General features: G+C 42.1%; 2 protein-coding genes across 2 annotated transcripts in view; one reads left to right on the top strand and one right to left on the bottom strand.

The window, feature by feature from the left end:
• Positions 1-2,105: 2,105 nt before the first annotated feature.
• On the top strand, positions 2,106-2,468 carry LOC144674367 (histone H2AX-like). Its single transcript, XM_078535768.1, has one exon. The coding sequence runs from the start codon at positions 2,106-2,108 to the stop codon at positions 2,466-2,468; it is 363 nt and encodes a 120-aa protein (XP_078391894.1).
• Positions 2,469-4,682: 2,214 nt separating this feature from the next.
• The window catches only part of dap (death-associated protein), a 62,176-nt gene continuing 39,561 nt past the window's right edge, over positions 4,683-27,297 (bottom strand). Inside the window, exons 3-4 of the mRNA XM_078539361.1 lie at positions 9,133-9,178; positions 4,683-4,999 (exon numbers count right to left, since the gene is read on the bottom strand). Of these exons, the coding sequence (XP_078395487.1) occupies positions 4,880-4,999; positions 9,133-9,178 (166 nt within the window). The 3' untranslated portion in view covers positions 4,683-4,879. The remainder of the gene's footprint in view (positions 5,000-9,132; positions 9,179-27,297) is intronic.

Genomic DNA, 27,297 nt, shown 5'->3' with positions numbered 1-27,297 from the left:
AGAATGTAATAGTGCCCTAACAAGAGGAGAGATACGAGGAGTGCACTGAAGGTTGTGGTGGTCTTATAGTAGATGTTGGTTACAATCTGTACAAAAGAAATGGAGGTAGACAAGTTGAAGAAGGGGAGGGAAGAGTCAGATATGGATCTTGTGAAGACAAGGGAAGGGTGGAAATTAGAAGCAAAGTTGATGAAATTTTCCAGTTCTGGGTAAGAGCCAGAAGTGGCACCAGTACAGTCATAAATGTGCCAAAACAGGGAATCCAAGTAGCACTAGAGTGAATATTCTAAATATCTCATGAAAATACAAGCATAGCTAGAACTCATACAGGTGCTCACCTGGGAAACGAAATAAATCAAAGAAGTAAATCAATGTGAGAACAAGTTCAGCCAAGCAGAGTAGGGTAGTGGTTGCTGGGAACTGGTTCTGCCTCTATTCAAGGGAGAAAGTGGAAGTTCCCTGGGCCTTCCTGGCAGGGGATAGTGGCGTAGACATACTGGGCATAGATGGTGGAAACATATACAGTTATGTTTGTGTAGCAAGAGATTCAGATAATACAGAAAATCTTTTGTGATCATTTATCAGCTATTTCCTAACAACTAAGAAGGTGGCAATAGAATCATAGTACAAGAGGCAGTCATGCGAAGCATCCTGCCTGTGCCAATGCTTTGACAGAGCTTTGTAATTAATCCTTCTCTTCAGCTCTTAACCCATAGCACTGTAAGTTTTTCCTTTCTAAGTGTATATTTAATTCCCCTTTCTAAGTTACTGCTGCAGCTGCTTCCACCACCCACTCAATAGGAGAAACTTTTTAAGACTATGTATAAGATATTTTGATACCAACATTTTTATCTCTTGCTCTTTAACTTTGTCCTGATCCACACAATCTCTAACTAAACAGCATTTCAACAGCCATTTGAGCATAGTTTCAGAATACGCTGAAGTGACTGTGAAATCCTCTTTTGTCACCCTCACTCCCTGCACACACAGGAATAGTAGGTTATCATGTCCTTCATGAATTATAAAGGTCACACCCCCAACTGGGAATTGAACCCAGGCTACACTGATAAACACAACAAACCCCATCCACTAAACCAACACTAAGTGGGTTTATTGATGCCTACTGTACCCTGACCTTTGCCCAAAATAGGGAGCAAGTTAGTTCTTCCTATCATCTGCCATTGTCACTTAAAGAACAGTCACTTTGGGACTCTATTGAGCAGTCTGAAGTGCCATCTTCCTTCTTTATGGAAATAGCTGCTGTCAACTGCTCAATGGCTTCCCCATGGCATATAGCATAACATATGCAACTCCAGGAGAATTTTTTTTAATACATAGAAAATTGCCCATCTAATGCTCACAGTAGGTAAATACACAGAGAACGTATGGCACTTAGAAAATGTAAACAGCAAATTAGTAAATAAACACAGCTGCCTAACTACTTGTAGTATCTCTGCATTGGTCCCTGTGGAAACTTATTCTTTTGAGTGCATTGCAATCAGGGTCATTTTCATTTAGTCAGTTTGCAGTCTGTATGCACAAAACGCACTCAAGCAGCAGTTAATTGGGTCTAATTCCCTCTTTCACAGCTGAGATCCCACTTCCACTCTGACCTCAGCCAGCAAGCACTGTTCCAATGAAACTCAATGGAAGCTCAAGGAATAGCACCTCATTTTTCACTTAAGTATTTTACAGCCTTCAGGCCTCAATATTGATTTCAGCAATTCTAGGCTATATCAACAATCCCATTTTCTCAGCTAGCAGGTGCTGGTAGTGATTTTACTGTCATCATTTGAAGTTCACTGGATCCATCTGTTTTGTTCTTGTCCCATTTGCACCATTATTCCCTTTTGTCATTTAATGACTCCCGTCTTCCGCCCCGTCACAGATCTCTTCCTTTTCCTTTGTTCTTTCTTTGCCTCCCTTTCCCTGGCTCTGCACTTGCTTATAAATGTTAAATGACCTGAAATGTTAACTATGCTTCGCTGTCCAGATCTGCTGCCTGTTTGCAGCATTTTCTGTTTTTATTTGAATTTGTTGATTTGAGTGTTCATCATTCAGTGGAACAGAGGAATTGTGCATTGTCTGACAATAACACCTGAAAGATGTCTGGTCGCGGTAAAACTGGAGGCAAAGAGCACGCCAAGGCCAAGACTCACTCCTCCAGAGCCGGTCTCCAGTTACCCATCGGCCGTATTCACTGGCTGTTGCACAAGGGTCATTGTGCCGGGCTCCGTCTACTTGGCCACCGTCCCCGAGACGAGATCCTCATGCTGGCTGGCAAAGCAACCCGGGACAACAAGACCACCTGCATCATCCCCCGCTACCTGCAGCTTGCTATCCGCAACAATGAGGAGCTCAACACGCTGTTAGGAGAGGTCACCATAGCTCAGGGTGGGGTCCTGCCCAACATCCAGGCTGTGCTGCTGCCCAAGCAGACCAGCCACCCCAACAAGGTCTGTGCCTGAAGGGGCGAGATCAGAAAAAGATCAGCAACAATGTAGCACAGATGGCCTGCAGCATTATTGGTGATACCATCCTACAGATGAGATGTTAAGCTGAGGCCCTATCTGCCTTATCATATGGACACAGAAGATTCCATGGCACTATTTTGAAGACAAGTGGGGGTGTTCTCCCCCCCATCCTGACATCCTAAGCGACTATCAGGCCCTCTGCCCTAAACTCTGGAAGTCCTTCCCTTACACTTGATACTCTACCTTAATTTCCTCCTTTAAGACACTCCTTAAAACCTACCTCTTTGACCAATCTTTTAGTCATATGATCCAATATCTCCTTATCTGGTTGGGTGTCATATTTTGCCTCATAATGCTCCTATGAAGTGTCTTGGAACCTTTTATTACATTAAAAGTGTTATATAAATTGCTTGTCTGTAGCCTTTGACACAACTGACCACACCATCCTCCTCCAAAGCTTCTCTGGTCATCTAGCTGGATGGTACTGCACTCACCTCATTCCACTTTTATCTATCTAATCGTAGCCAGAGTGTCAGCTGCAATAGCTTCTCTTCCGATTCCCACACCATTACCTCTGGTGTCTCCCCAAGGATCTATTCTTGCCCCCTCCTTTGGTCATCTACATATTGCTCCTCAGCGGCATCATCTAAAAACACAGTATTAGTTTTCACATGTACCCTAACAATAGCCAGCTTTACCTCACTACCACCTTTTGACTCCACCACTGTCAATAAATTATCAGACTGTTTGCCTGACATCCAGTACTGGATGAACAGAAATTTTCTCCAATTAAATAATGGCAACACTGAAGCCATTATCTTCAGTCCCTGGTACGAATTCCATTCCTTAACTAGACTACATCCCTCTCCCTGGCAATTGCCTGAAACTAAACCAGATGTTCAGAATCTTCTTGTCATATTTGACCGTGACAGAGATTTGACACCCACACATCTACGCTATCACTAAGATCGTGTAATTCCACCTCTATAACATTGCCTAATTCTAGCCCTGACTCAGCTCATCTGCGGTTGAGACCCTCAAAGTCTGAAGCCTTTGTTAAAACTAGACTTGGCTATTCCAATGTACACCAAGCTGGTCTTCCACATTCTACACTCCGTAAAACTGAGGTTATTCTATACTCTATTGCCCATGCCCTTACTCTCAACAAATCCTGCTTATCTATCACCCTTGTGCTTGCCAACCAACCCCAGCTCTCAGTTAAGCCATGCCTCGATTTTAAAAGTCTCATTCTTGTTTCAAATCCCTCCATGGCCTCGCCTTTCACTATCTCTGTAATCTCTCCAGCCCCAAAACCCTCCAAGATATTGGCACTCCTCTAACCCTGGCCTCTTCAGCATCCCCTATTTTAATTGCTCGACTATTGGTGTCTGTGCCTTCAGCAGCCTAGATCTTAAGCTCTGGAATTCCCTTATTAAACCTTTCCATCTTTCTATTTCTCTTCTCCTCCTTTAAGATGCTCTTTAAAACCTACCTCTTTGATCTAGCTTTGGGCCAGCAGCCATAACATTGCCTTATGTAGTTCAGTGTCAAATTTTGCTTTATAATGCTCCTGAGAAGCATCTTGGGACATTTTATAATATTAAAGATGCTACATAAATACATGTTGTTGCTGTGGTTGGTGTCCTGGCCAATATTTATCCCTCGACCAACATCATGAAAAGCCATACAAATGCTAGTTCTTTTACACTTCCCAGAAGAGTGAAGTCCAATTGCACCTCATGCTTCTCTAAGTTACACTACAGTCGTACACAAGTGGACATGACATTACCCATAAACCAAGCCATTTGACAAGTGGTCTAGGACAGTTCCTCTTGCTGCTGATGTAGGTGTGCGCAGACCTAAATTTGCCAGACTCAGAAAATTGGAACTCCAGGACCTGAAAGGAATAGTCCAATTTCACAGCACACGTTCTTACTTTTGGTTACCTTTGAGTTTACTTCTGGCACAGTGACATCCTCAGCTATAAGTTCTACAAAAATTCACAACATATATATGGAGTCACAGTGTGAAACAGCACTAAATTTGTCTATTACGTACACACATGCATGCACCACACACAATATGCATACACAACATACGTGCACATGCATTTACACAAACACATATGCATGAGTGTTGAACAAATCTCTCCTATTACAGTAGCAAAGATTTATCTATTATTTCTGAAATACCAAAAACAAAATAGTATCTCAGGTACCAATTTAATTAAAAAATGGCTATTATTTGTTCAAATGTGCTTCAACAAGGTTTACAAAATTTAAAACCGTAGCTCCGTTCCCAAAAGCAAAAGAAAATTTGCTCCAAATATCAGAAATTAGGAGTCCAACTAATGAATCGACACTTCCCAAAGATTTCTGGATATTCATTCTTAGAGGTCACATCATTCACTTGCGAGGCTGGTGGATGGAATGATTGATCTGATGTGAAACAGGCAGTTTCTCCACTGACGGGTAAGGCTTCTGGTGGGCAACCTGGGCAGCAGCTGGAGGAAAGTCTTTATCCCCCTGTGGCAGGAATGATCAAGGCACAATTAGTCCATAGCGAACAACTTAAAGGAAACAAACAAAGATAGCCCTCTCTGTCTCTAAAGACTTGTGGGGGAAAAAAAAGGGCTTGCCTTTATATGGTGTCTTAACCTCAGGAGATCCCAAAGAACTTTACAGCAAATTAAGCACTTTTTGAAGCGTGGTCACTGCTGCATCTACGCACCTTGGATCAATAACAATATGCCAAACAAAAGCTATCGATTTCAGTTTTGAAATTTTCAACTTGAGTTAGCCTCAGCAGCTTTTTGAGGTGGAGGGAGTTTCCACTAGTTTTCCAATACTCTTTTGTGTGAAGAATTGCTTTTGAGATCACCACTGAGTGATTCAGCTCTACGTTTAAGGTTATCCCCTTGTTCTGGATTTTCCCACCAGACAGAACAGTTTCTCTCTCACTGCTCTACTGTCAAAAACAGCACCCTACAACCATACAGCATTCTATCTGTCCTGCACTAGGAACGCCAGCCTGAACTGTGTGCTGAACTCTCTGGAGTAGGGCTTGCACCCACGACATTTTGACTCGGAAGAGACGAGAGTCCTACCAACTTAAGCATAGTTAACACGTTTCTCCTCAGAAGGAAAGGGCTTATTGGGTGCAGCTGTGGGTAATCACAGACGCCACAATTCAGTAAAAGTGCTCTGTTTACAACAGTGACAATATTTCAAAGATCTAATTCATTGGCTGTAATGCACCCCGAGATCTTGAAACGTTATATAAATGCAGGTTCCTTCCTTTTTTTCTGATGACCTCATCATTCCCTTCCCTATTACTTGACAATTAAGTCACAATCTTTCCTTGGCTAAATTAAATTTATTTATTTTTTTACAGTATATAAGTTCCCAAACATTGGTGAGATAGTAACCGTGCAATTTGGACGCTCAAAGGTTGGGAAAGAAATCGATTTCCAGAAGTTAACGGGGGTTAGAGTTTCCAAGAGGGGTTTCCTGTTATAAGTCAGTTCTGCAGGATTTTCCCCAATCTTCCCAACAACGTCAAAATGAGATATTGGAAGAATCCCCACGCAGAAATAACTGGTAAATAACTCAAGGGTTTCATTTTTAAATGAGTGGGCAATAAATTATGAAATTCAGACAGTATTTGTATAACATAGATGGGACTTCAGTGGTGAGTTTTATTGCTCTCATATGTTAGAGATAGCATCTAGTGGTGAAAATACAGTACTGTAGCATAAAAATACTGTTGGCACAATCTTGGAAAGTGTCTGTTTGACTCCTGAATATTTTACACCTTTAAGGACGTTTTAGGATTAGCATCTGTCCATGTCTTTCCCACCAGTAGAGGTGAATTTCTCAAATGGAAACCAGCTGGAAGGTTTAACCTGCAATACCACATCAGCTTGTTTTTTTTTAGCCCACTGGGCCAAACTTCCCCAAAGCTCCCCCTGCCTCTAGTTTCTTTCCATTTCTCTTCATGTCCTCTCCATGTTCATCTTGTCTATGAAAACCACTTGCTGCTCCCTGATACTAATCCCACCAAATTGCTGATCGATCTCCCATCCTGGCCCTGATGTTAACAGTTCTCTCTCTTCAGGTGGAGAACCATCTCCTTCAAATCTACCATCATTATCCCTCTCAAAAGACACTCAACTTCTCTGTCCTTGCAAACTGCCACCCATCTCTGACCTCCCCTTTCTTCTTGAACGTGCTTTCTACCCTGCCACAGCACTGAAAGACCCTAATCAATGTCACAAATTGCATATTACGTGACTGTGACCATGATAGAGCATCCTCATCTCCTTGATATGTCTTGCAACTTTGATGCGGTTGACCGCATCATCCTCCTCCAATATCTCTCCACCATTGTCCAGGATGAATCACTCACCTGATTCCATTCTTATCTATCCAGTTGTGGTCAAAGGATTACCTGCAATGGCTTCTCTTCCCACTCCTTCGCTATTATCCCCCAAGGATCTATCCTTAGCCCCTCCTACTTCTCACCACATGCTAGCCCTTGGTGACATCATCAGAAAACATATCAGGTTCCACAGGTACACCTGACAACATCTAGCTTTACCTTATTACCATATCTTGACTTTTCCACTGCCTCTGATTTGACATGCTGCTTGTCAGTCATCCAATATTGGATGAGCAGAAATTTCCTTCAACTAAATATTCAGAAGGCCTAAGCCATTGTCTTCGTCCCCCATTACAAACTCTATTCACTAACTACCAATGCCATCTCACTCCCTGGCAACTGTCTTAAGACCGAACTGGACCCTTTGCAGTCTTGGCTTTCTGATTGACCAATATGTGCTTCCATCTACATATCTGCCCCATCACCATGACAGCCTACTTCCACCCCAGTAACATTGCTCCACTCCTGTCTCAGGTCACTTGCTGCTGAAACTATCATTCATGCCTTTGCTACCTCTAGAATTGACTATTTCAATACTCTTCTTGCTGGCCTTCCATCTTCCATCCTACATAAACTTTAGTTCATCCAAAACTCTGCTGCCTGTATCCTAATGCTTACCATGTCCTCGTTCGCTCATTACCCCTGTGCTCACTGGCTTCCAACAGTCCCCAGTCAGGCAACAACAAGGTTTGAAAAATGTTCATTTTGTTTTCAAATCCTCTCCTGGCCTGACACATCCCTATCTCTAAGCACCTCCAGCTCTACAACCCTCTGAGTACTCTGCCAATTCTGGCATGCCTGATTTCAATTGCTCCACTATTAAAATATTATTTAATTACTCCACGCTACTCAAGGTGCTCCTTAAAACTTATCTCTTTGACCAGATGTTTGGTCTGCTGCCCTCATAACTCCTTGCGTGGCTTGGTGTTAAATTTAGCGCTCCTGTGAAGTGCCTTGGGGCATTTTAATACGTTAAAAGCACTATATGAATGCAAGTTGTTGTTGTTTTAAGTCACATTTGCAAAGCAATTGCGTGCATCCTTAGTCACCAGCTAGCAATAGCAGCAATGGTAGATAGTGGGGTGATTATGGAATCTCCAAACTGCATATACAAGGGCAAATGCACATAATGACCAGGTACAAATTCAGAAGAGGCCACAGGTTTAGAAGAGAATTCCCTATTTTCTAGAGATTTCAAAATACCATACCAAGGGCAGAATAAGCGTACTTAAACCAAAGCAGAATATGACAAATCAAAACTAAGGGACCATAAATATAAGATCATTAATAAATTTAATGGAGGTCTTGTAGCGCAGTGGATAGCGTCCCTGTCTCTGAGCCAGAAGCTCTGGGTTAGATTCCGGCTCCAGGGCTTGGTGGCCACGGAAGGTGCATTCACAATGCGGCCAAACAGGTTGATTATCGATATGCCTTACAATATGCCTGTGGCAGACAATAAGAGCAGGAGTGTCTCCTGGTCAGCTAAGCCTGATGTGAAGTGACACCCCTCCAGCTGTACCCTCTGGTGACAGGCTAGCAACTGGTCCTAGGAAAAGCTAGCTAAGCAAACAGCCGCAATCATGTGTTTCATCTGCCTCATGTGTCTCTAAGCGGAGGAAGAGAATCAATCAAGAGGAATAAATCTAATAAGGAGTTCATAAAAAAAACTGCTTTCCATAGAGAGTGGTTAGAATGTGAAATTACCAGAAGGAATAACAAAGGCAAATAGTATGGATGGCCTTAAAGGGAAGCTTGATTAAGTACACGAGGGGAAAAGGAACAACAGGTTATGTAGATAGTGTTAGATGAAATAGGATCGGAGGGGGCTAGTGTGGAGTATGAACACCAATAAGATCAGTTGGGTCAAATGGCCTGTTTGGGCTGCAAATTTGATGAACATGTTAAAGTGCAAGCGAAAGAGAAAGCTGCAAATGATCGCACCTTTTAACAAAACATAAAACCGCTAGAAATACACAGTGAATCGGTCTGCAGGTGAAAGAGAAAAGGATACTAAACATTTTGAGTGCGCTTGGTGAGGGGATAAACAAAAGGTCAACATCAGAAACTTTAACCAGTGTTTTTCACTTTCCATATGCTGACAGACCAACTGTACGTTTCCAAGAACCTCCAGCTTTTAAAACCTCGCTCTCTAAACATACAAAAATATGAATCGCCCCTCACTGAAATGGAGTAAAATGGAGAAGTAGTTGTGTCTTACCCTGGCCAAAGCACCAGAGATGATGATTGGTACAGTTGGTTTAGGGCTGGAAAAGAAAATAAAAATTAACATGTAGCTATGCTAGTTGAAACTGTTATAATCTGACATCTAATAGAGATAACGAAAGAAAGCGCACTCAACATTTTAATTCAGCACAGCCCAATGCTGCAGAAAATCCAAAAAGACAGCAATATTTAGATAAAAGCATGAGGCTTAAACAATAATCAACATTACTGACAGCAGAGGCAATATTCTAATAGTTTGTCATATTTTTCATTCATCATTACGTAAAAAAGTGATTTACAATCATATTCCTTTAGTTTGTTTTTCCCCCCCTCATCCTTGGAATCACTTTTGCAAGTTCAAGTCTTTCTATACATTTAGCATTTCCCACCTCACCCGACATTTCACAGTTTACAGGATGAAGTAAACATGCTGTGACTTGGCTGTTAATTCATTCCAGTAACGGGTGGCAGTTTCTTCCTGAAAAAAAATTTCGAACAGGAAACCCAGAAGTACAGGTTGCCTGGATGTCAAGACCGAAATTAGTTGGGAACGTCCTTTAAATTTTTGAGTGGTTTCCTACCTGACAACTACACGGATTGACAGCCTGGTTGCCTGTGCCGGGACACAGAGGTTAGGTATGTCTGGCACCACGGGGGCGGCGTGGTGGGGGGAGGGTTGTAAGGAAGAGGAGAAGAATTATCTTTCTAGGTGGTTTCACACATCGTAGGGAGGGGGTTGGGGATTGGTCAATCGTAGTGTACATCACGTGTAGGTTAGTTTTTTTGGGCTTGGGGAAATACTCCTGCTTCTGGCCCACAAACAGTGCAAGAAAAGGGTCTTAACTCATGAATCCAGCCCTTCTCACCTCCTTTTACCTGTCAGTTTTCCCAAGGCTCAAGAATTCTAGCTCCATTAGTTTAAAATAAAAATGCAGGTAAAATGGGAACACATGGCCTCTAAAACGATTATAGTGACCTTCAGAAATGGGTGGTTTGGAACTGGGTGAGAACTCTTTTAAGAAAAATTTCTCACTTGCCCCTAAACCACCCATTCCTAACGGTTAAAATCCTGCTCTTAATCTTTAATATTTCGAGTTTTTGACTGCAGGTTGAATTCATTCTAGCATTGAGTTTGTCTACAAGCTCACATTCTTGACAGCAAGATGACTCAGACCACTATCAACTAATGGCCAATTAATTATCTTTTGACATAGCGGTGGAGGGATAAATGGTCAGGAGAATGGAAGAACTCTCCGCTCTTGGAATAGTGCCATGAGATCTGCAACATCTAACTCATCTACAGGGATTGGTTTAACCTCAGCTTAACATCTCATCTGCAGATCAACAATCTCTTGATGCTCTGCTGGAAGTGGCCACCTAGATTATATCCTCAAGTCCACAGAGAGAGGTTTGGGAAAGAATTTCACAGCTTAGGGAATTTGCAACTGAAGGCACAAGTCACCAATTGTGGTGCGATTAAAACCGGGGATGCTCAAGAAGGTTATCAGGCTGGAAGAGGCTTCAGAGATAGGGAGAGGCAAGGCTATGGATCAGAATTGTAAAAATCAAAGTATTGCTTAACCAGGAGCTAATGTAGATCAGTGTGCACAGGGGTGATGGGGAATGGGACTTGCTACTAGTTAAGACATGGGCAGCAGGATTTTGGATGATCCCAAGATTATGAAGGCTAGAATGTGGCAGGCTGGCCAGGATTGTGTTAATATAGTTAAGCCTAGAGGTAACAAAGGCATGGATGAGGGTTTCAGCAGCAGATGAACAGAGGCAGGGGTCGAATTGGGTGAGGTTATATAGGCTGTCTTAGTGATGGCGTGGACGTGTGGTTGCAAGCCTCTCTCTCAGGGTCAAATATGACAAGGTGGTTGTGAAAAGTCTGGTTCAGCCTCAGCCAGTTGCCAGGGAGAGGTATGGAGCTGGTTGCTAGTAAACAGAGTTTGTGGCAGAGGCTGAAGGCAATAATCCACTTTTGGGGGGTCAGCAGCAAAGCAAGCACACTCTCTGCTAACCTCAAAGACAACTGTCCACAAATCTGGAGTCTAGTTAAGGGGGTGTCTTGGCATGCTTAGGCTGAGATTTCAGCAAGGAGGTAGGCAACCAATCAAATTGAAGCATTCACACATGGCAAATCAGCAAGTTAAAAGCATTTAAAATCCTTTGCTTTTAATTTAAATTTTCAGGTAGTGAAATAAATGCACGACTGCATTAAGATGGAAGCCAAAGTAAAGGTAACAGACTTCTTAAAAAAAGATAAAAGATCATTTTTAAAAATGTGGAATTTAAACAAGTCAGTGTGGAGATATCTGATATTCCACAAGTATAACATATAAGATTAGCTTTTCAGGGGCCAGCACAGGTATATAGCAGTAATTATGAAGTCAGTGCACCATAAAGCTCAGCTACAACTCATTCAGCACATGGTAATATTTTTCCAGGATTATCTTTTTACAGAAATACTAACGGTGTTAGAATCAAAGTTCTCAGCAAATCATGATCGTAAGGGAGTCTGTGGAGATCTCTACAGCACACTCTATGTAGGGTTGTGGACTTAGTAACAGCAACTTCTGGACTTCCATGTTCTTCTGCAGATATCCAAACTTCTGAAGTTGCTGTCAATTTCAGTAATGACAGTGGATGCTGATCGTTTCCCCATCAGTACACAGCAAAAATGAGGCCAATGGTCTGGGCTTTCCCAATATTTAGCTGGAGGAGCTTGCTGTCCAACCATCGTTGGATGTTAGATGAGTGGTATGAGGTAGTGGAGGGGTCGAGAGGTGAGGGTGAGGTAGAGCTGGGTGTCGTCACAAATGCTGTGTTTTTCGGATGATCTCATCAATGGGCAGCATGTGGACAAGACAAAGGAGAGGGCCAAGGATAGAGCCTTGGAAGTATTATGACACAGCCGGTGGTAAAGGCCGAGTTGTTCAATTCCCAGAGCGAAACTTGAAACAACTGTCATAATTCACTTTCTGCAATTTGTAATTTTGAAATGCAGACTTCGGATTCAGTAGGAATAAGACCACCGAGTCTCGTGGTTTTATATAACACTAAATTAAATATTTATTAATTTAACAAATTAAACACATACACATGGCTACAAATACTACTATAATAACTTTTTAACAAATCCCCAAATTAACCACCCCCAGGTAAATCTCCAAAAAGGCAACAGTAACCCATAGACTTTAAATAGACACCAGGCAAAGCATATTTGACCTGACAAATTCCAAATGAGGTTCCTCTGCAAGTTGGTTGGAGGCATACAGGCTGGTTAGGTCTTAAATGCCTCTACCTTACACACACAAACTACTTTCTTTATATACCTAGCTTTCCCTTTGAATGTAAACTTTCCATTGTATCACTAGATCTTTTGAACTTCAGCTCTTCTAACAATAAAACCCCTTTCATAGCACCAATTTTATTAGTAAGCTGAAAAAATAAATGCATTGTTTGGCTTCTTCTAGCTAGGTGCAAGATTTTACCCACAGTCTTGAATGGTTTATTCAACAAGTGCAAATGAACACTTTACCTTACTGTTCACCCAGTTAATATCTCAAAACTACTATACATCAAAGCACCCAGGCTAGCTGGCTTTAATCCAATTAACACACACACATAGACACAGACCTCCATAGGAATTCTATTTAAAAAAATTTCCAATAACATTATACACATTAATATCTTTTCATGACATGGAGATACCAGGACTAGCAGTGCATGGGTAGGAAGAGAAGCCATTGCAGATCTGACTACAATTAGATAGGCAAGAATGAATCCAGGTGAATGCATTTCCACCCAGCTGGACAACAAGAGGGACAATGATAGGGGGGCAGGATCATCAGCCATGTTAAAATCTGCAAACAGGTCAAGGAGGACAAGGACGGAAATTTTAAACACGTAGGATGTCATTTCTGACTTTGATAGAAATATAGAACTAGGAGGAGTAGGCCATTTGGCCCTTCGAGCCTGCTCAATAGCCTGCTCCCGCTTTCTCCCTATACCCTTTGATCCCTTTCATAGAAGTGCAGTTTTCTGTGATGGAGCAGAAACTGATTGAAGGGATTCAAACATGGGGCAGAATATTTTGTTCGGCGTGCGGGGCTGACATGTAAAATGACGTGCAATGACATCGGGCGTGTGTCCCGACATCACCGCGCATCATTCTGATCTTCCATTCGGCGGGCACGCACCGGAGTCGGCTGCATACCCGCCGAACTGTCAAAGGCCTGTTAAGGCCATTAATGAAGTAATTAAAGCAATTGTTGGGGCTGCCCGTCCAACCTTAAGGTTGGCGGGCAGGCAAAGAGCCCAGGCGGCCTTCACATTTTGCATGAAACCTCATCCATGGGCGGGATGAGGTTTTATGAAGGGTTTATTAATTGAATGAAAATTTTAATGAAAATTCATAAACATGTCCCAGCTCATGTGACAACATGAGGGGACATGTCTGGACAATTTTTAATATTTTATTTTTACGATCTTTGACACTGAACTTAATCTCCCTGAGGCACGGAACTGCCTCAGGGGAGATTTCTGCGCTCTTTCGTGCATGCGGCGCAGGCCCCGACTCTCCCTCCTCCCCCTGCCCGCACAGGTAGCGCTGAGTGCTACCGGGCGCGTGTCACGCTGGGCGGGCCTTAATTGGCCTGACCACGTAAAATGGCGGCGTGCAGCCGATCGCAGCCGGCGATCGGCTCCACACCTGCCCGCACCCGCTCCCAACTGGCCCGCCCGACAGGGAGAAAATTCTCCCCATGGAGTTCTGGGAAAGGTGGGAACAAATATGGGAGGCAGCAACACATTCAAGGACTTGAGAGGAAAGGGAGTTTAGCGATGGGGCAGTGGCTTTCCAGGATGGAGGGGTCAAGGGTTAGTTTTTTGAGCTGTAATGAAGTTTGCATTATTGCCTCACTTTAGAAAGCTGGAGAAGGAGATAGAGAAAAAGGGCAGCGGTATGGCATACTGGAGGATCCCAAGATATAAGCAGGGCACCAACATAATCAGAATTTCCAGAATCCTGAAGATACTGCAATATTGTTGGGATGATGATAACTAAGCTATGTTCTTTATTGGCGCCATGTTCCTTAAACTTAATTAATATATTTTTAAAAATTCAACTATCGGGACGTGGGCATCACTGGCAAAGCCAGTATTTGCTGCATATCCCTAGTCCTGGATACAATGGAGTGGCTTGCTAGGCTACTTCACAGTACAGTTAAGAGTCAACCCTGTTGAGACGCGACTAGAATCACATATAGGCTAGACCAGGTAAGGACAACAAATTTCCTTCCCTAAAAGGACATTAGCAAACCAGTTGGATTTTTTGACAATATGATAACTTCATGGTCAGTTTAACGGATGCCAGATTTTAAAAATTAACTTGACTTGTGATTTTGGGATTTGAATTTGGGTTCTTTGGATTTTTAGTCCAAAGCCTCTAAATCATTTATGCAGCAACATAATGACTACATTATAGTACCTGCCCAAGTATATTTTATATTTGACTCAGCAAATATTTCTAACTCTGGGGAACCTGTAGTGGGGAGGGAAAGAAAGGAAGTGACAGAAGTTTCATCCCAACCACTGTTCTGCCCGGAATTTGGATCACCCATTTTACCTTACTATCATCTCTGTGGGGCTTTTATTGGCACTTTTCTTAAAAGTCTTGGCAGAATTTGTAAGTAATTAAAGAAAACTTGAGGCTTAGCAGATGATGCACTCCAATCATCTCTAGTCAGATTAGATTTCCTGTAGCCAATTTAGAAGCAAACACAAAGCTAAAACTTGGGAGAATGAAAAAAACACAAATCTAATTTCTCCCTCTCTGTGGATTAGCAAACAATCTAATAGAAGTAATGATGGGAGAAAGGGAAGATGATGCCAATCTTGTCGGAGGTAAGAAGGGCTCACTATATCTCTTTTAAAAATGAACTTTCTATCATTTTTCCAGCTGCTTCTTCCACCATTTCCACAGCAAGTGAAGCGTGGCGAATGGAAAAGAACTGCTAACATCCTTCTTCCTGCAGGTATATTCTGCACGCAAAATAAACTGACAGCGAGCACAGCTGTGCATCACACACACATACACAATCTCAACTGTTGTTATCTCTCTCTCTCTCTCTCTCTCTCTCTCTCGAGTGACTGACTGTTCTTGTAATGTAACAGAGCATATTCCAACAAGTCAAGGCTCTCTGTGGCTCAATGCTTAGATATTTACTCAGGAAAACTTCAGATAATTTGAAATCAAATTTTCACAGAATTTATAACACAGACATGGCCATTTGGCCCAACTGGTCTATGCCAATATTTATGCTCGACATGAACTTCCTCTCACCCTACTTCATTTGACCCTATCTGCTTATCTTTCTATTCCTTTCTCCTTCATGTGCTTTTCTAGTTTCCCCTTAAAGGCTACTATGCTATTCACCTCAACTACTCCTTTTGTAGCAAGTACCACATTCTAACCACACTCTGCATGAAGCCATTGTTCCTGAAATCCCTACTGGTCCCTAGATTTGGACTCCCCCATTTAAAAAAATTGCTTCTCCATACCCTATCAAATACCTTCATGATTTTAAAGAAATTAAAATATTTCATGTATATATTTTGTCCATCTTGTGATAATTTAGAACAGGCTGCAGAACGCTCAGCTCTCGAGTTTAGGTCTGTTGTAGGCTAATGATACAGATTGATTGCTGTGATTAGTCAACACCTGCCACTATTGTTTCATTGTAATGTTCCATTACAAAATACATGTATGGAAATGGCAAGGCATGAGCATACCCTTTTGAGGCAGCATTTGTGGAAGTATGTGAGGCCTGCAACGCAGGCGGGAGGAGAGATTCAAATTTTTCAATAGTCTGGGCCAGATAACACTATCATTACCCTTCGCCTAATTTCTCCCATTCTGAATTTGTCCTAAATCCCTCCAGCTTCTGAGTTAAACTGCTGCAAAGTGTTTTCAATATCTATGTTTACCATGGCACAGGACTTCATATAGCCCCTTTGGTATTTCACTTACTCAACAAAGTCCTGAACATTGGCCAGCCATGACTTTCTCCTTTTAAGTTCATCTTCAACTAGACTATTATTTTCCCCTCCAAGTTATGCGGCATTCTGACATCCTTGCTGTCATCATCACTGGGTCAAAATCCAGGAGTTCCCTACCTAACCGCACTGTACAAGCCATAGGGAGTGGAGTGGTTCAAGCACATGGTCCACCACCATCTTTTCGCCAGCGACTAGGGATGGGCAATAATTGCAGCTAGCAACACATCCCAAAAATGAATAAAAGCAAAAATACTCTACATATTTACTTGATAACTGATTCTATGGGTTCACACAGTAGTGAAGACTAATGCTCTATAGTTACCAATGTTCTTTTCTTGTTTTCTTTTAAGAATGTGGGCACATTAGCCTGTTTCCAATCTACTGGTATCTCCCCATTGTTTACTGATTCCCTCATAATGACAGTCAATGGTTCACAAATTGTAGAAGAAATGGGAAAATCTTTTTCAGTTGTGTGAAGAATCAGAACTGTCAAAGGCTATATTGGGCCAGTGAAGGATGCTCAAGGATATTCACAGTCTCTCTGTGCCGCAAGATTTACTTGCCTGAATCCTTTTAAGAAAGAACTTGTACTTATACATCTTTCACCTCAGTATTCGCGAAGTCCTTTACAGCCAATTAAGTATTTTTGAAGTGTAGTTACTGGTGTAATGTAGCCTCTCTATGACTTTGTAATGAAATTGTTAATGCTGCTAATGAAGCTCATGTTGTTGATGTTTTCCTTTGTGAATGTTTGGGGAACGTAATTTAGAGTATTAACTTTTGCGTTTGCTCTTCATATCAACCTCTCCTCTCACCACTCCCCATCATCAAAGAATTTCCTACTGTTGTGTTTTGTGTCCACAGCTATGCGTTATCTGAGGCCACCCGCCCTAGGTTATTCACAGTTCACTCTGCTTTCCTCACTTCTGTCTGAATTATCAACAGGAGGAGATTGCAATTTTTCCAAGGTTGTTGGCAGGACTAGGATGAAAAATTGGTGAGAGGATGAACTAAGATCAACGAGTGCAGGGAACTGAGGTTGAAGCCTGAGAATTATTACTACTACATTCAGGTCTGATCCTAAGGTGGTTAATTTACAATCCAAATTTGTTAACAGCCTTTATTTAATGTCCTTTACAAATACAAAACAATGGATTTGAAAAAGAGGAAATTTCCTAGCTTCAATTTGGGGTTTCAGATCATTAGGTTGGTTGCCTTGCGCTATGCCACATTCTAACTTTGTGTGGATGGGGAGGCGAGTGGAATCTGTGGAATGAACGGAAGAGGTGCATTTCTATTAATTGTTTGAAACATATAGAGGGAGCAAGCTAACTAACTGGAGAAAGGATGGGCATTTAAGAGTGTTTAGCAAGCAGTAACCTCAAAGTGTTTGAATGATTTCATAAACTGATAGAGGGAAGCTGGAGAAGTTCACAGCCATCCACTGAATCCACAAAGTGAGATGGCTACACAACCATCAATCACATCCTTGGATCATTTCTCTCAATTATAGCCCGCAGTTAGTGAACCCTTTTATGCCTTTTTGCTTTCTTTTGGTTGGCATGAAAACGTCAAGGGTTAATTAAGAAAAGCGCGTTGTTCTGAGCTTTTAATTAAAGCAGTGGTCAAATCTTAATTAACATAATTAGTTAGCTCTGTGCACCACTGAGAACAATTCAATCTTGTTGTTAATAAATGTGTCTGGATTCTTGTCTGCTGGAAATCTGTGGATAAAAACAAGAAATAAATGAAATAAATGGCTTTAGTGCTGCTGAATAAGGGTAACTGAATAAGGTGAAATGAGACAGGTAATCTTGTTCTAAAGGAAGCAAGTGTGCTATTGGAGTCATACAGAAATTTTTATTTGTTCTTTGTACTTCTAAGCCATGTCATTGTTTGGTTATAGAAATGAAACTCTAAGCCAGCAGGCAGATTGTGTCTTGCATTCAGGTATTGTGCTTTTGTTGACATTTTTATTAAAGTGCATTTTAATTGTTCTACCTTTTAAAAAAAAATCTAACCATCAACGTTAGTCTGTTTTAAAAAAAGACCAATTTGAATCTCAAGTCAGTGGGGGGGACTGAGGCAGGAATCAGGCCCCTGGTTGCAATTTACTTAAGGACGAAGGAATCCATGATGACTGGTTCATTTGTTCCAAATGCAACTCTCCATCTGAGGCAAAATTGTGCATCATTCCACATGTATTTTTTTTCAAAGTAATGACCTGTTCCTTCTAAAATGTACATTCTAGATGTACGTGTTATTTTAAACTCTACTCATATTATTCAGCATGTATCTAACACATCTGTTTTTGTACATCGAGTGTTAAAAAAAAAAAATCCACCCAATAAAATGTAAACGAATGCCACGTAAACCTCGGCACTTAAACTTTATTGCTGTCACGGTACATAACTGTTGACTCAGTTTAGTCTGTGTCGTGTGAGCGTAAGCCCAAGGAACAGCAGAAGAAAATGAAGGCCGCTATTAGATCAGCTAAAAGGATAATGGAAAAAAGAATCACAGTCAATAGTGGAAGTAATGGGAAAAGCTTTTTCGGTTATGTGAAGAGTCAGAACTGTCAAAGACTGTATTGGGCCAGTGAAGGATGCTCAAGGGCAGGTTACCAAGGACTCACTGGGTATGGCAGAAATATTAAAATGAGCACTCTGCATCAGACTTTACTTTTGAAGATGATGCTCGACAGTTAATAATTATTACAATGATTAAATTCTAACATAGGTGAATAACAACGTGGATTTATATGGCGCCTTTAATATAAGCAAAGTGCCCCGAAGGTGCTTCACACGAGCAATCAAAAATAAATGCCGAGCCACATAAGGAGATGATAGAACAGATGAGCAAAGGCTTGGCTAAAGAGATTTGTTTTAAGGAGAACACAAAAAGGAAGAGAGTGAAGCAGAGAGGTTGAGGCAGAGAACCCCAGAGTTTAGGGCCTTGGCTGTTGAAAGCAAAGATGGTGTGATTAGATCCAGGGAGGTTCAAGAGGCCAGAATTGGATATCTTGGAGAATTGTAGCACTGGAGATTGCACAAGATATACAGCACAGGAACAGGCCATTCAGCCCTACCTATCCATGCCAGTGCTTATGCTCCGCTCAAACTTGCTGAGATAGGGAGGATAAAAGCCATGGAGAGATTTGAACACAAGGATGAGAATTTTTAAAAATGAGGCATTGTTCAAATATGAGCCAAGGTAGGTCAAGACCACAGGCTGATGGGTGAACAGAACTTGGTGTGACTAAAGACAATGGCAGAGTTTTGGTTGGCCAAGTTTACAGAGGGTAGAATGTGAGAGGCCAGCCAGGAGTGCACTGGAATAAGCAAATCTATGAGGTATCAAAGGCATGGATGAGGATTTCAGCAGCAGGTGAGCCAAGTCAGGGCTGGAATTGGGCAATGTTACGGGGGTAGGGGGTGGGAAGAGGTGGCCTTACTGATGACACAGTTGTGGTCAGAAGCTCATCTTGGGATCAAATATGACACCAAGGTTGAGAACAGTCTGGTTCAGCCTCCTTTCCTTTACTGGGTGTGGCCTGTTTTTGCACTGTGCAGTTAAGATTGCTGCATTGCCATGTAGGGACAATCTTAAAAGGGTCATGCATTGCCTGATTATTTTCTGCATGGTAAAGTTCAGACTGCTGCGGAGCCATGCAGATTAGAAGAAATGTTGGGAGGCTTGGGTACAGAGTTTGTGGCAGGGACCAAAGACAATAACCTCAGTCTGCACTTAGTTTTAGATAGAATAGAGAACCTGATAGTAGGTGGAGCAGGCAGACCAGATGATATTCACTTGAGGAAGATGGGAAGTGTGGTGTGCAAACTGTTCACCCATTTTTAAAAATAGTTCACTGCACTTTGGGATGTTTCTCACAGACTGGAGGGAGGCTAAAGTAGTCCCCATCGTTAAAAAGGTGACCATAGGCCCATTAGCTTGATATCAAAGGGCAGAATCTTGTCCTTGGATGGCGTGTAGGCCCCACTGGCTCGGCGGCAGGCGGCCAGCCGACCCCTGCCACTGAAACGGGGTCCACCGCCATTTTAAGTGGGCGGGCCAATTGGGGGGGGGGGGGGGGAGAGAGAGAGAGAGAGAGAGAGAGAGAGAGAGAGAGAGAGAGAGGGAACACCCATCTGTCAAAGTGCACTCTTTTGTGCACGTGCGCGAAAGAACGCACTTCTCCCTGAGACAAAGTCCTGTCTCAGGGAGACCAGTGACAGTCCGAAAAACTTTGAAAATACAAAAATTAAAAAATTATTAACATGTCCCCCTCATGTGACAATGTCATGTTAATAAAAAACACAAACTTTATAACTTTTACAAAACGGACACGAAACTTCATCCCATCAGTGGATGAAGTTTCATGAATAATCTGGAGCCCGCTGGGGCTCCTGGCCGGGCGGGTATTTAATTACTTTAATTAGCCTGTCAATGGCCTCACTTGGCCATTGACAGGTCGGCAGGCAGATAGCTGATTTCGCTGTCCGCCCGCCTTCCTAAAAATTTAAAGGGACCGGGATGACGTCGGGGATTCCTCCCAACATCATCCCGCGTTATTTTCCCCTCGGCAAGCGGGCCCCGTCCCCAAATTGCCAAGGGGAAAATCCTGGTCAATGATAGGAAAGATGCATGAGAGAATCATTAGGGTTGCAATATATGATTGATTGGATAGAGAGGGACATATTAAAGGCACCTAACATGGCTTCATGAAACGGTGATGTCTTTTAAATTTGGTTGTTTTTTTTTGAAGAAGTCACCAAGATGATAGATGAGGAAAGACCAGTAGACAATATTTACTTTGGCTTCCAGAAAGTTTTTGGTAAGATACTGCACAAGAGGCTTCACTACAAGATCAAAGTCTCTGGCAATATACGGAGCTGAACTGGCTGGAAGGATGTAGGCAGAAAGTAGTTATCGATGGATTTGGATTAGTGCTGTGCAGGGATTGGTTTTGGGACCATTGCTCTTCATTATTGTTATTAATGATCTAGATTTAAGTGTTGGCGACACAATCTGTAAATTTGTAGATAATACTGAGGTCTGTGCAAGTATATCCAAAGATGATGCTGAATGGCTTCAGCTTGGTCTTAAAAAATGTGTTGGAGATTGGGCTTATGACTGGCATATGATTTTTCATTTGGCTAAGCACAGATGGACTAAGCAAATGCTCAACATACTTACATCATTCAAGGAAACGCATAAAGGTGCAGAAAGGAAAATTTCAGACATTTGCGCATACACATCTCGAGAGATACAGGAGAAATGCAGTGAAGAGTGGATAAAGTATTGGGGTGCACTCATAGAACAGGGCATATTATTTTGTCTTTATGCAAGACCTTGGCTAGGTCTCACTTGGAATACTGTGTCTCATTCTGATCTCATAGTGGATGATGTTGTGCCTTTGGAAAGGGTGCAGAGGAAGACAACTAAACTAATTCCCAGTATAAAGCATCTTAGTTATCAAGGATAAAGAAAAGTTGCAACCCTACATTTTAAGAAGTGCTGACTTAGGGGTGATCTGATTGAGGTTTAAAAGATGATGAAGGGAATGGATTGTATTGCAGTAAAAGAGATTAGGGAGGACCAGGGGTCACAGTTTTATGTTATTCTTTACACAGAACAGCGGACCTACGGAACAGGATGCCAACTTGTGCAGTGAATTCAATTCGCTGAATTCCTTCAAGTGAGCGCTTGGTCTGTTTCCAGCTGGAGTGAAGATGGCCTCTTACAAATTCAGGGCCAAAGTGATTGCCTGGACTAGTTTTCATCATCTAGGTGGATGGGACAGGAATTTCTTAGAACATTTTTACCCCCCACACCATTATATTGGTTAATGGATGAACCAGAGGATTCTTACCAGCCCATCATTTATATGTTCATATTTCTAAAAGGTGGAAAGAGAACAAATGAAAGTTTCAGATGGGTAGGCATATTTACAAAAACTCTTGAGTTTATGAAAACAAGTTGAGGAAATAGCTGTTTAAAAGCCAGCAGAGTTAATCATTCCCAATGAGTGTCACAACCAGAACACCCTTCATAATTGATCCTGACTGAGCAGTTAACGATACAAAGTCTTCAATACGGTATGACACAGTGATCACTTTCATCATCAGAAAGTTAGTCTATCTGTAGCCAAATAAACTCGTGTGTACGAGTTATACATTGTTCAGTGCATCATGAAACATGAATGTTGTTGAAAGAACATTAAAAAGGTGACAAAACAAAAAGCAAACAAAAAAGACATAAATGGAATAAAGCACAACAGAATAGAGGGAAAAGGCAGGTTGGAAATCTGGACATTGCATAATATAGAAATATATGAATAAGAAAAAAAAATCCATTGCCAAGTTGATAATTATTTACAGCTTTTCTCCTTCTCCTAGCCTTCCTTACGAACATCAAAATGCAAAAAAAAAACAAGCTGACACTCCAATCATTTATACAATGACATACTGCAGTTTATACTTAATCATACGTTTACACTATAATTTCTCAATTAGCCACCTGGGGGCAGTCTAGGACCACAACATTTACAAAGGCACGTCATATTGCAGAGAATGATGACAGCTCCAACAGAGACTGGTCCTCTCAGCATCAGCACAGTATCTGCATGCTCCAAATTGCAATATTCTGTGTGCTATAACAAAGAATATGTCGCAGATTATACTGAAGTTCTTTTGTATCTCACAGAGCCTTTTCATCACATACAGTAGGATCTCTGTGCACCAAAGTGCAGCCTACCAAATTACATATTTCCTGATGGACTCCCAGCCCCGGTGACTGCAGGAAGTGCTCCTTTTGTATTTTCCACGTTATTTGTTCTGCTCAACAGCACTGGGATTTATTGTTATAATTTTGCATTCTGAGTAGGTCTATTCTTAGCTCCTCATCATCAACCAGCGAAAAGCACCAGGAGCAAGCCATCAGGCTTAGAATATTATTCAGTCGTGCCTACTGGCATTACTAGTAAAAGAGAACAGAAATGCAATGATAAAGTAAAGATAGACACAGCTTTCTTACAGAAGGATAGGTCTCAAGAGTTAAGAGGCCTTCAGTAAATTCAAAAGTTTGGCTGGGTGGCAGTCAGTACAGGAGGCCCTACTTTGACTTTTGAGCTGAATTTCCACTATATCAAACAGCTTCTGCTCCAGAATACTTCAACAGAGTGAGATTTTTAAGAGAACTGTTGACTCAATACAGCAATTACAGAAAGAAAATTCAAGATAAGAGTCAACATTTGTTTAACAACTTGGGTTAGTCATGCAGGCATACTGCACATTAAACATCAATAAATGCAACATATTACAAAAAGCAAAATATTGTGGATTGTCTCCAATGGGACTTTTGTTCATCTCAACTTGCTATCTCTTTGTCATCTTGTGTTTTATCAGGTATGTCCTAAAGATTGCTTTCACAACCACATCTCCTGCCTCAGCAACTCTCTCCGGCTCAGACTTATTCCACAAGGTTTCCAATTGAAACTCCTCCCTACTTGTTGTGATCAACCCATGATTAGATATTTGCATGATATTTAGCATTCCTCAAATCACAGCTCTCAGCTTTTGCAGGTCAATGCCCAATGCCACGCGCTGCCACATGAATGTGACTGCTCTCGTCAGTAGTTTGATTTCATCCTTCGCCTCATCCACTGCTTTGACAAAAAGTTTTTCTTTTAGGTGTCAAGGACTGCACTTCAACAACTCAAGTTCCATCCGATCCTTCTTCCCTTTCACGTTTCTCTGAGCCCACCTACCCTTCCTTCCAATCTCACCTGTCACCATGTGATCACCATCCCCTCTGACCCCAAAGTGATTCGAGGTAAGAACACGTTCAGCCATCCCAAGGTCCACAAACAACACTGCCCTGTTAAAGTCATCATTTCAGCCTGTTCTTGCCTAACAGAACACACTTCTGCCTTTCTGGACTCCTTTTCTCCCATTGTCCAGTCTCTTCCAATGTTCATCCACGACTCTTCCAACGGCCTCTAACACTAACAGTTCCTAGGTGCTAACTGTCTCCTTTTATCTCTGCACCTCCATCTCTCAACATGATGGTCTGCAGCCTTCTGCTTCTTCCTAGAAATGGAGGCCCAACCAAGTTCTCACCCACCACCACCCTTCCAGATGAAAATGTTCTTACTTTGAACAACTTCTCCTGTAACTCCACTTCCTCCAAATAAAAAAGTGCTGTTTGCTATGCTGCTTCTTCACAGATGCGTAGGGCATTCTTTGCATCACTGCTACTCAGGTTCCATCCCTCACCTATTTATCTGCTATATGGATGAATGTCAGTGCTGCTTTTGCTCTCGCCATGAGCTGGGAAATTTCATTAACTTTGCCTCAAATCTCCAGCCTTCCCTCACCTTCACATGGTCCATCACTAACTCTTCTCTCCCCTTCCTTGACTTCTTTATCTCCATTTCTGCAAACAGGTCATCAACCAATGCCTACAACAAGCCCACTGACTCCGAAAGCTACCTTGGTTACACATTCTGCAGCTCCTCTTCCTGCAAGGGCTCTATTCCATTCCTTTAGTTTCTTGGTCTCATCTGTTCCAACAATGCAACCTTCCACTCAATTGCCTTCAACATGCCATCCTTTTTCCTCAACCGAGGATCCCCCTGCAATGTGGTTGACAGAGCTCTCAACCTTGGCTGTCCCATTTCTGTCACTTCTGCTCTCATCCCTTCTTTGCCCTTCCAGAACCACGATAAGGCTCCACTTGTCCTCATCTTCCGCCCCACCAACCTCCACAAGTAAATAGATCACCCACCACCAACATGATGCCACCACCCCTCCCCTTTCAGCATTCTAATGGGACTGTTCCCTCTGTGACAACCCTGGTCCACTCTCCATCATCCCCAACGCCTGGTCCCTTTTCTACGCAAGTGTAGGTGATAGAACGCCTGCCCTTTCACCTCTGCCATTCCCACTGTCCATGGCTAGGTGACGTAATGATTTATTTGCACTTCTTTCAATTCAGTATGCAGTGCTTCCCCCACAACGCAGTTTCCTCTGCACTGGGGAGAACAAAAGCAGATTCGGTGATTGCTTTGCAGAACAGTCCGCAAGCATGACCCTTAGCTTCCGGTTGCTCGTCATTTTTATTCTCCGCCCTGCTCCCACTCTAACCTTTCTTTTTGTCCTTGGGCCTCCAACACTGTTCCAACCAAAACAAAAGCAAAATACTGCTGATGCTGGAAACCAGAAATAAAAACAGAAAACGCTGGAAATACTCAGCAGGTCAGGCAGCATCTGTGGAGAGAAACACAGTTAACATTTCAGATCATGATTGGCCCTTCATTCTTTATTCATCATGGCCCGAAACATTAACCGCGCTTCTCTCCACATATACCATCTGACCTGCTGAGCATTTCCAGCGTTTACTGTTCTAATGAAGCTCAACAGAAACTCAAGGAAGAGCAACTCACTTTTCAATTAGGCACTTTACAGCCTTCCAGACTCAGCATCAAGTTTAATAACTTCAGATCATAACCACTAGCTCAGTTCTTTCAGACTGCAGGTACTAGTAATGATTTTTCTGTTGCCGATTACAGTTCCTCTGCCCACTTCTTTTGTTTCGTTACTTGTCCCATTACTACCCACATTTGCCTTGCACCATTATCCCTTTTGTCACTTAAATCACTCCTGTAGTCCACTCTACTGCAGACCTTCATTGTTCTTCCCTTACCTCTGCACTTGTTTAAAATCTGTTACATCCGTAATATTTTCCAATTCTGGTGGAAGAGCTCAGACCTGAAACATTAATTCTGTTCCTCTCTCCACAGGTGTTGCCTGACCTGCCAAGTGTTTCCAGTGTTTCCTGTTAATGTTGTAAAACACTCTTAAGCTAATAAAATGTAGAACTGAAGTAATACAATGAATGATACCGAATTACCAAGAAAGAAACAAAGTGGAACTAAGAGTGACAATAGAAAGGCCAATTTCAATGTTCAGACAGTGTGGCAAAAGAGCAAACAAACCCAGCAGAATGAGCTGATATTGAACCAGATCATAATAGGCCTAATTCTGGTCTTTCTTTTTACAGAAGCTGCCTTTTACATTGCACTGGTCAGATCTGACAGTCAATTCCAAAAGGTCTCAATAAAATCACAATAGCATCTCATTCTCCAACCCTCAGTGTGAACCTCATCACTCACCAGGTGGCAGAAACAGAAGTAGTCCTTATGATATCTGTTTCCCATGCACTTTTATCCCCTGAATGTTTATGGAACTGAAACAGGCTCAGGGCGGGTTTAATTTTCTATAAAAAGCTAAAAGCTACTGCGGATGCTGGAAATCCAAAACAAAAACAGAATTACCTGGAAAAACTCAGCAGGTCTGGCAGCATCGGTGGAGAAGAAATCTTTTAGCTTTTTGTTTTTATCTCTGTGTTTAATTGACTGCCACCTCTCTTCAAGAAATGCCCTCTCTGAAGAAGTATTGTTCTGTTCTCCGACAGGATTTCTGCCTGTCTCTTCTGCCCTGCTCACCTTCATTGCTTTCCATTTCTCTCCTGGTGTTTGATCTCCACAATCACCACACCCTCAACTTCTCTCTCCCCCCGCCCCCCCCACCTTAGACCAGCTTATATTTCACTTTTCTCCTAACTATACTCAGTTCTGCCGAAGGGTCATGAAGACTCGAAACGTTAACTGATTTCTTCTCCACCGATGCTGCCAGACCGGCTGAGTTTTTCCAGGTAATTCTGTTTTTGTTTTTAATTTTCTATAACTTTGCTTTCCACTTATGAATGTGTTTAAATGCCTCCGTCACGAATTTGCCTCCCAGGTTATGCAGCCAACTTAATCTGATACACACAACCACTTTTGAATAACTGAAATAACATTGAATTACAAGGATGGGGGGTGGGAGTAAGGGGGTGTGATGGAAGAGGTGTGCACAGGAAGGAGGGCAAAATTCAAGCCTGTAGCATATTGTACGATGCAATAGATGTCTAGAAAACATTGTGCAAATACGCACATGCTCTGTGCTTCAGTGCAATAACTGTTGCAAAATCAACTTTTTTTTCATTCATGGGATTTGGGCGTTACTGGCTGCACCGGCATTCATTGCCCATC

The sequence above is a fragment of the Cetorhinus maximus genome, chromosome 3, assembly GCF_964194155.1.
Source record: "Cetorhinus maximus chromosome 3, sCetMax3.hap1.1, whole genome shotgun sequence".
Classification (NCBI taxonomy): domain Eukaryota; kingdom Metazoa; phylum Chordata; class Chondrichthyes; order Lamniformes; family Cetorhinidae; genus Cetorhinus; species Cetorhinus maximus.
Note: the sequence above shows the minus strand (reverse complement) of the source record. Positions and strands in the feature narration are given on the sequence as shown.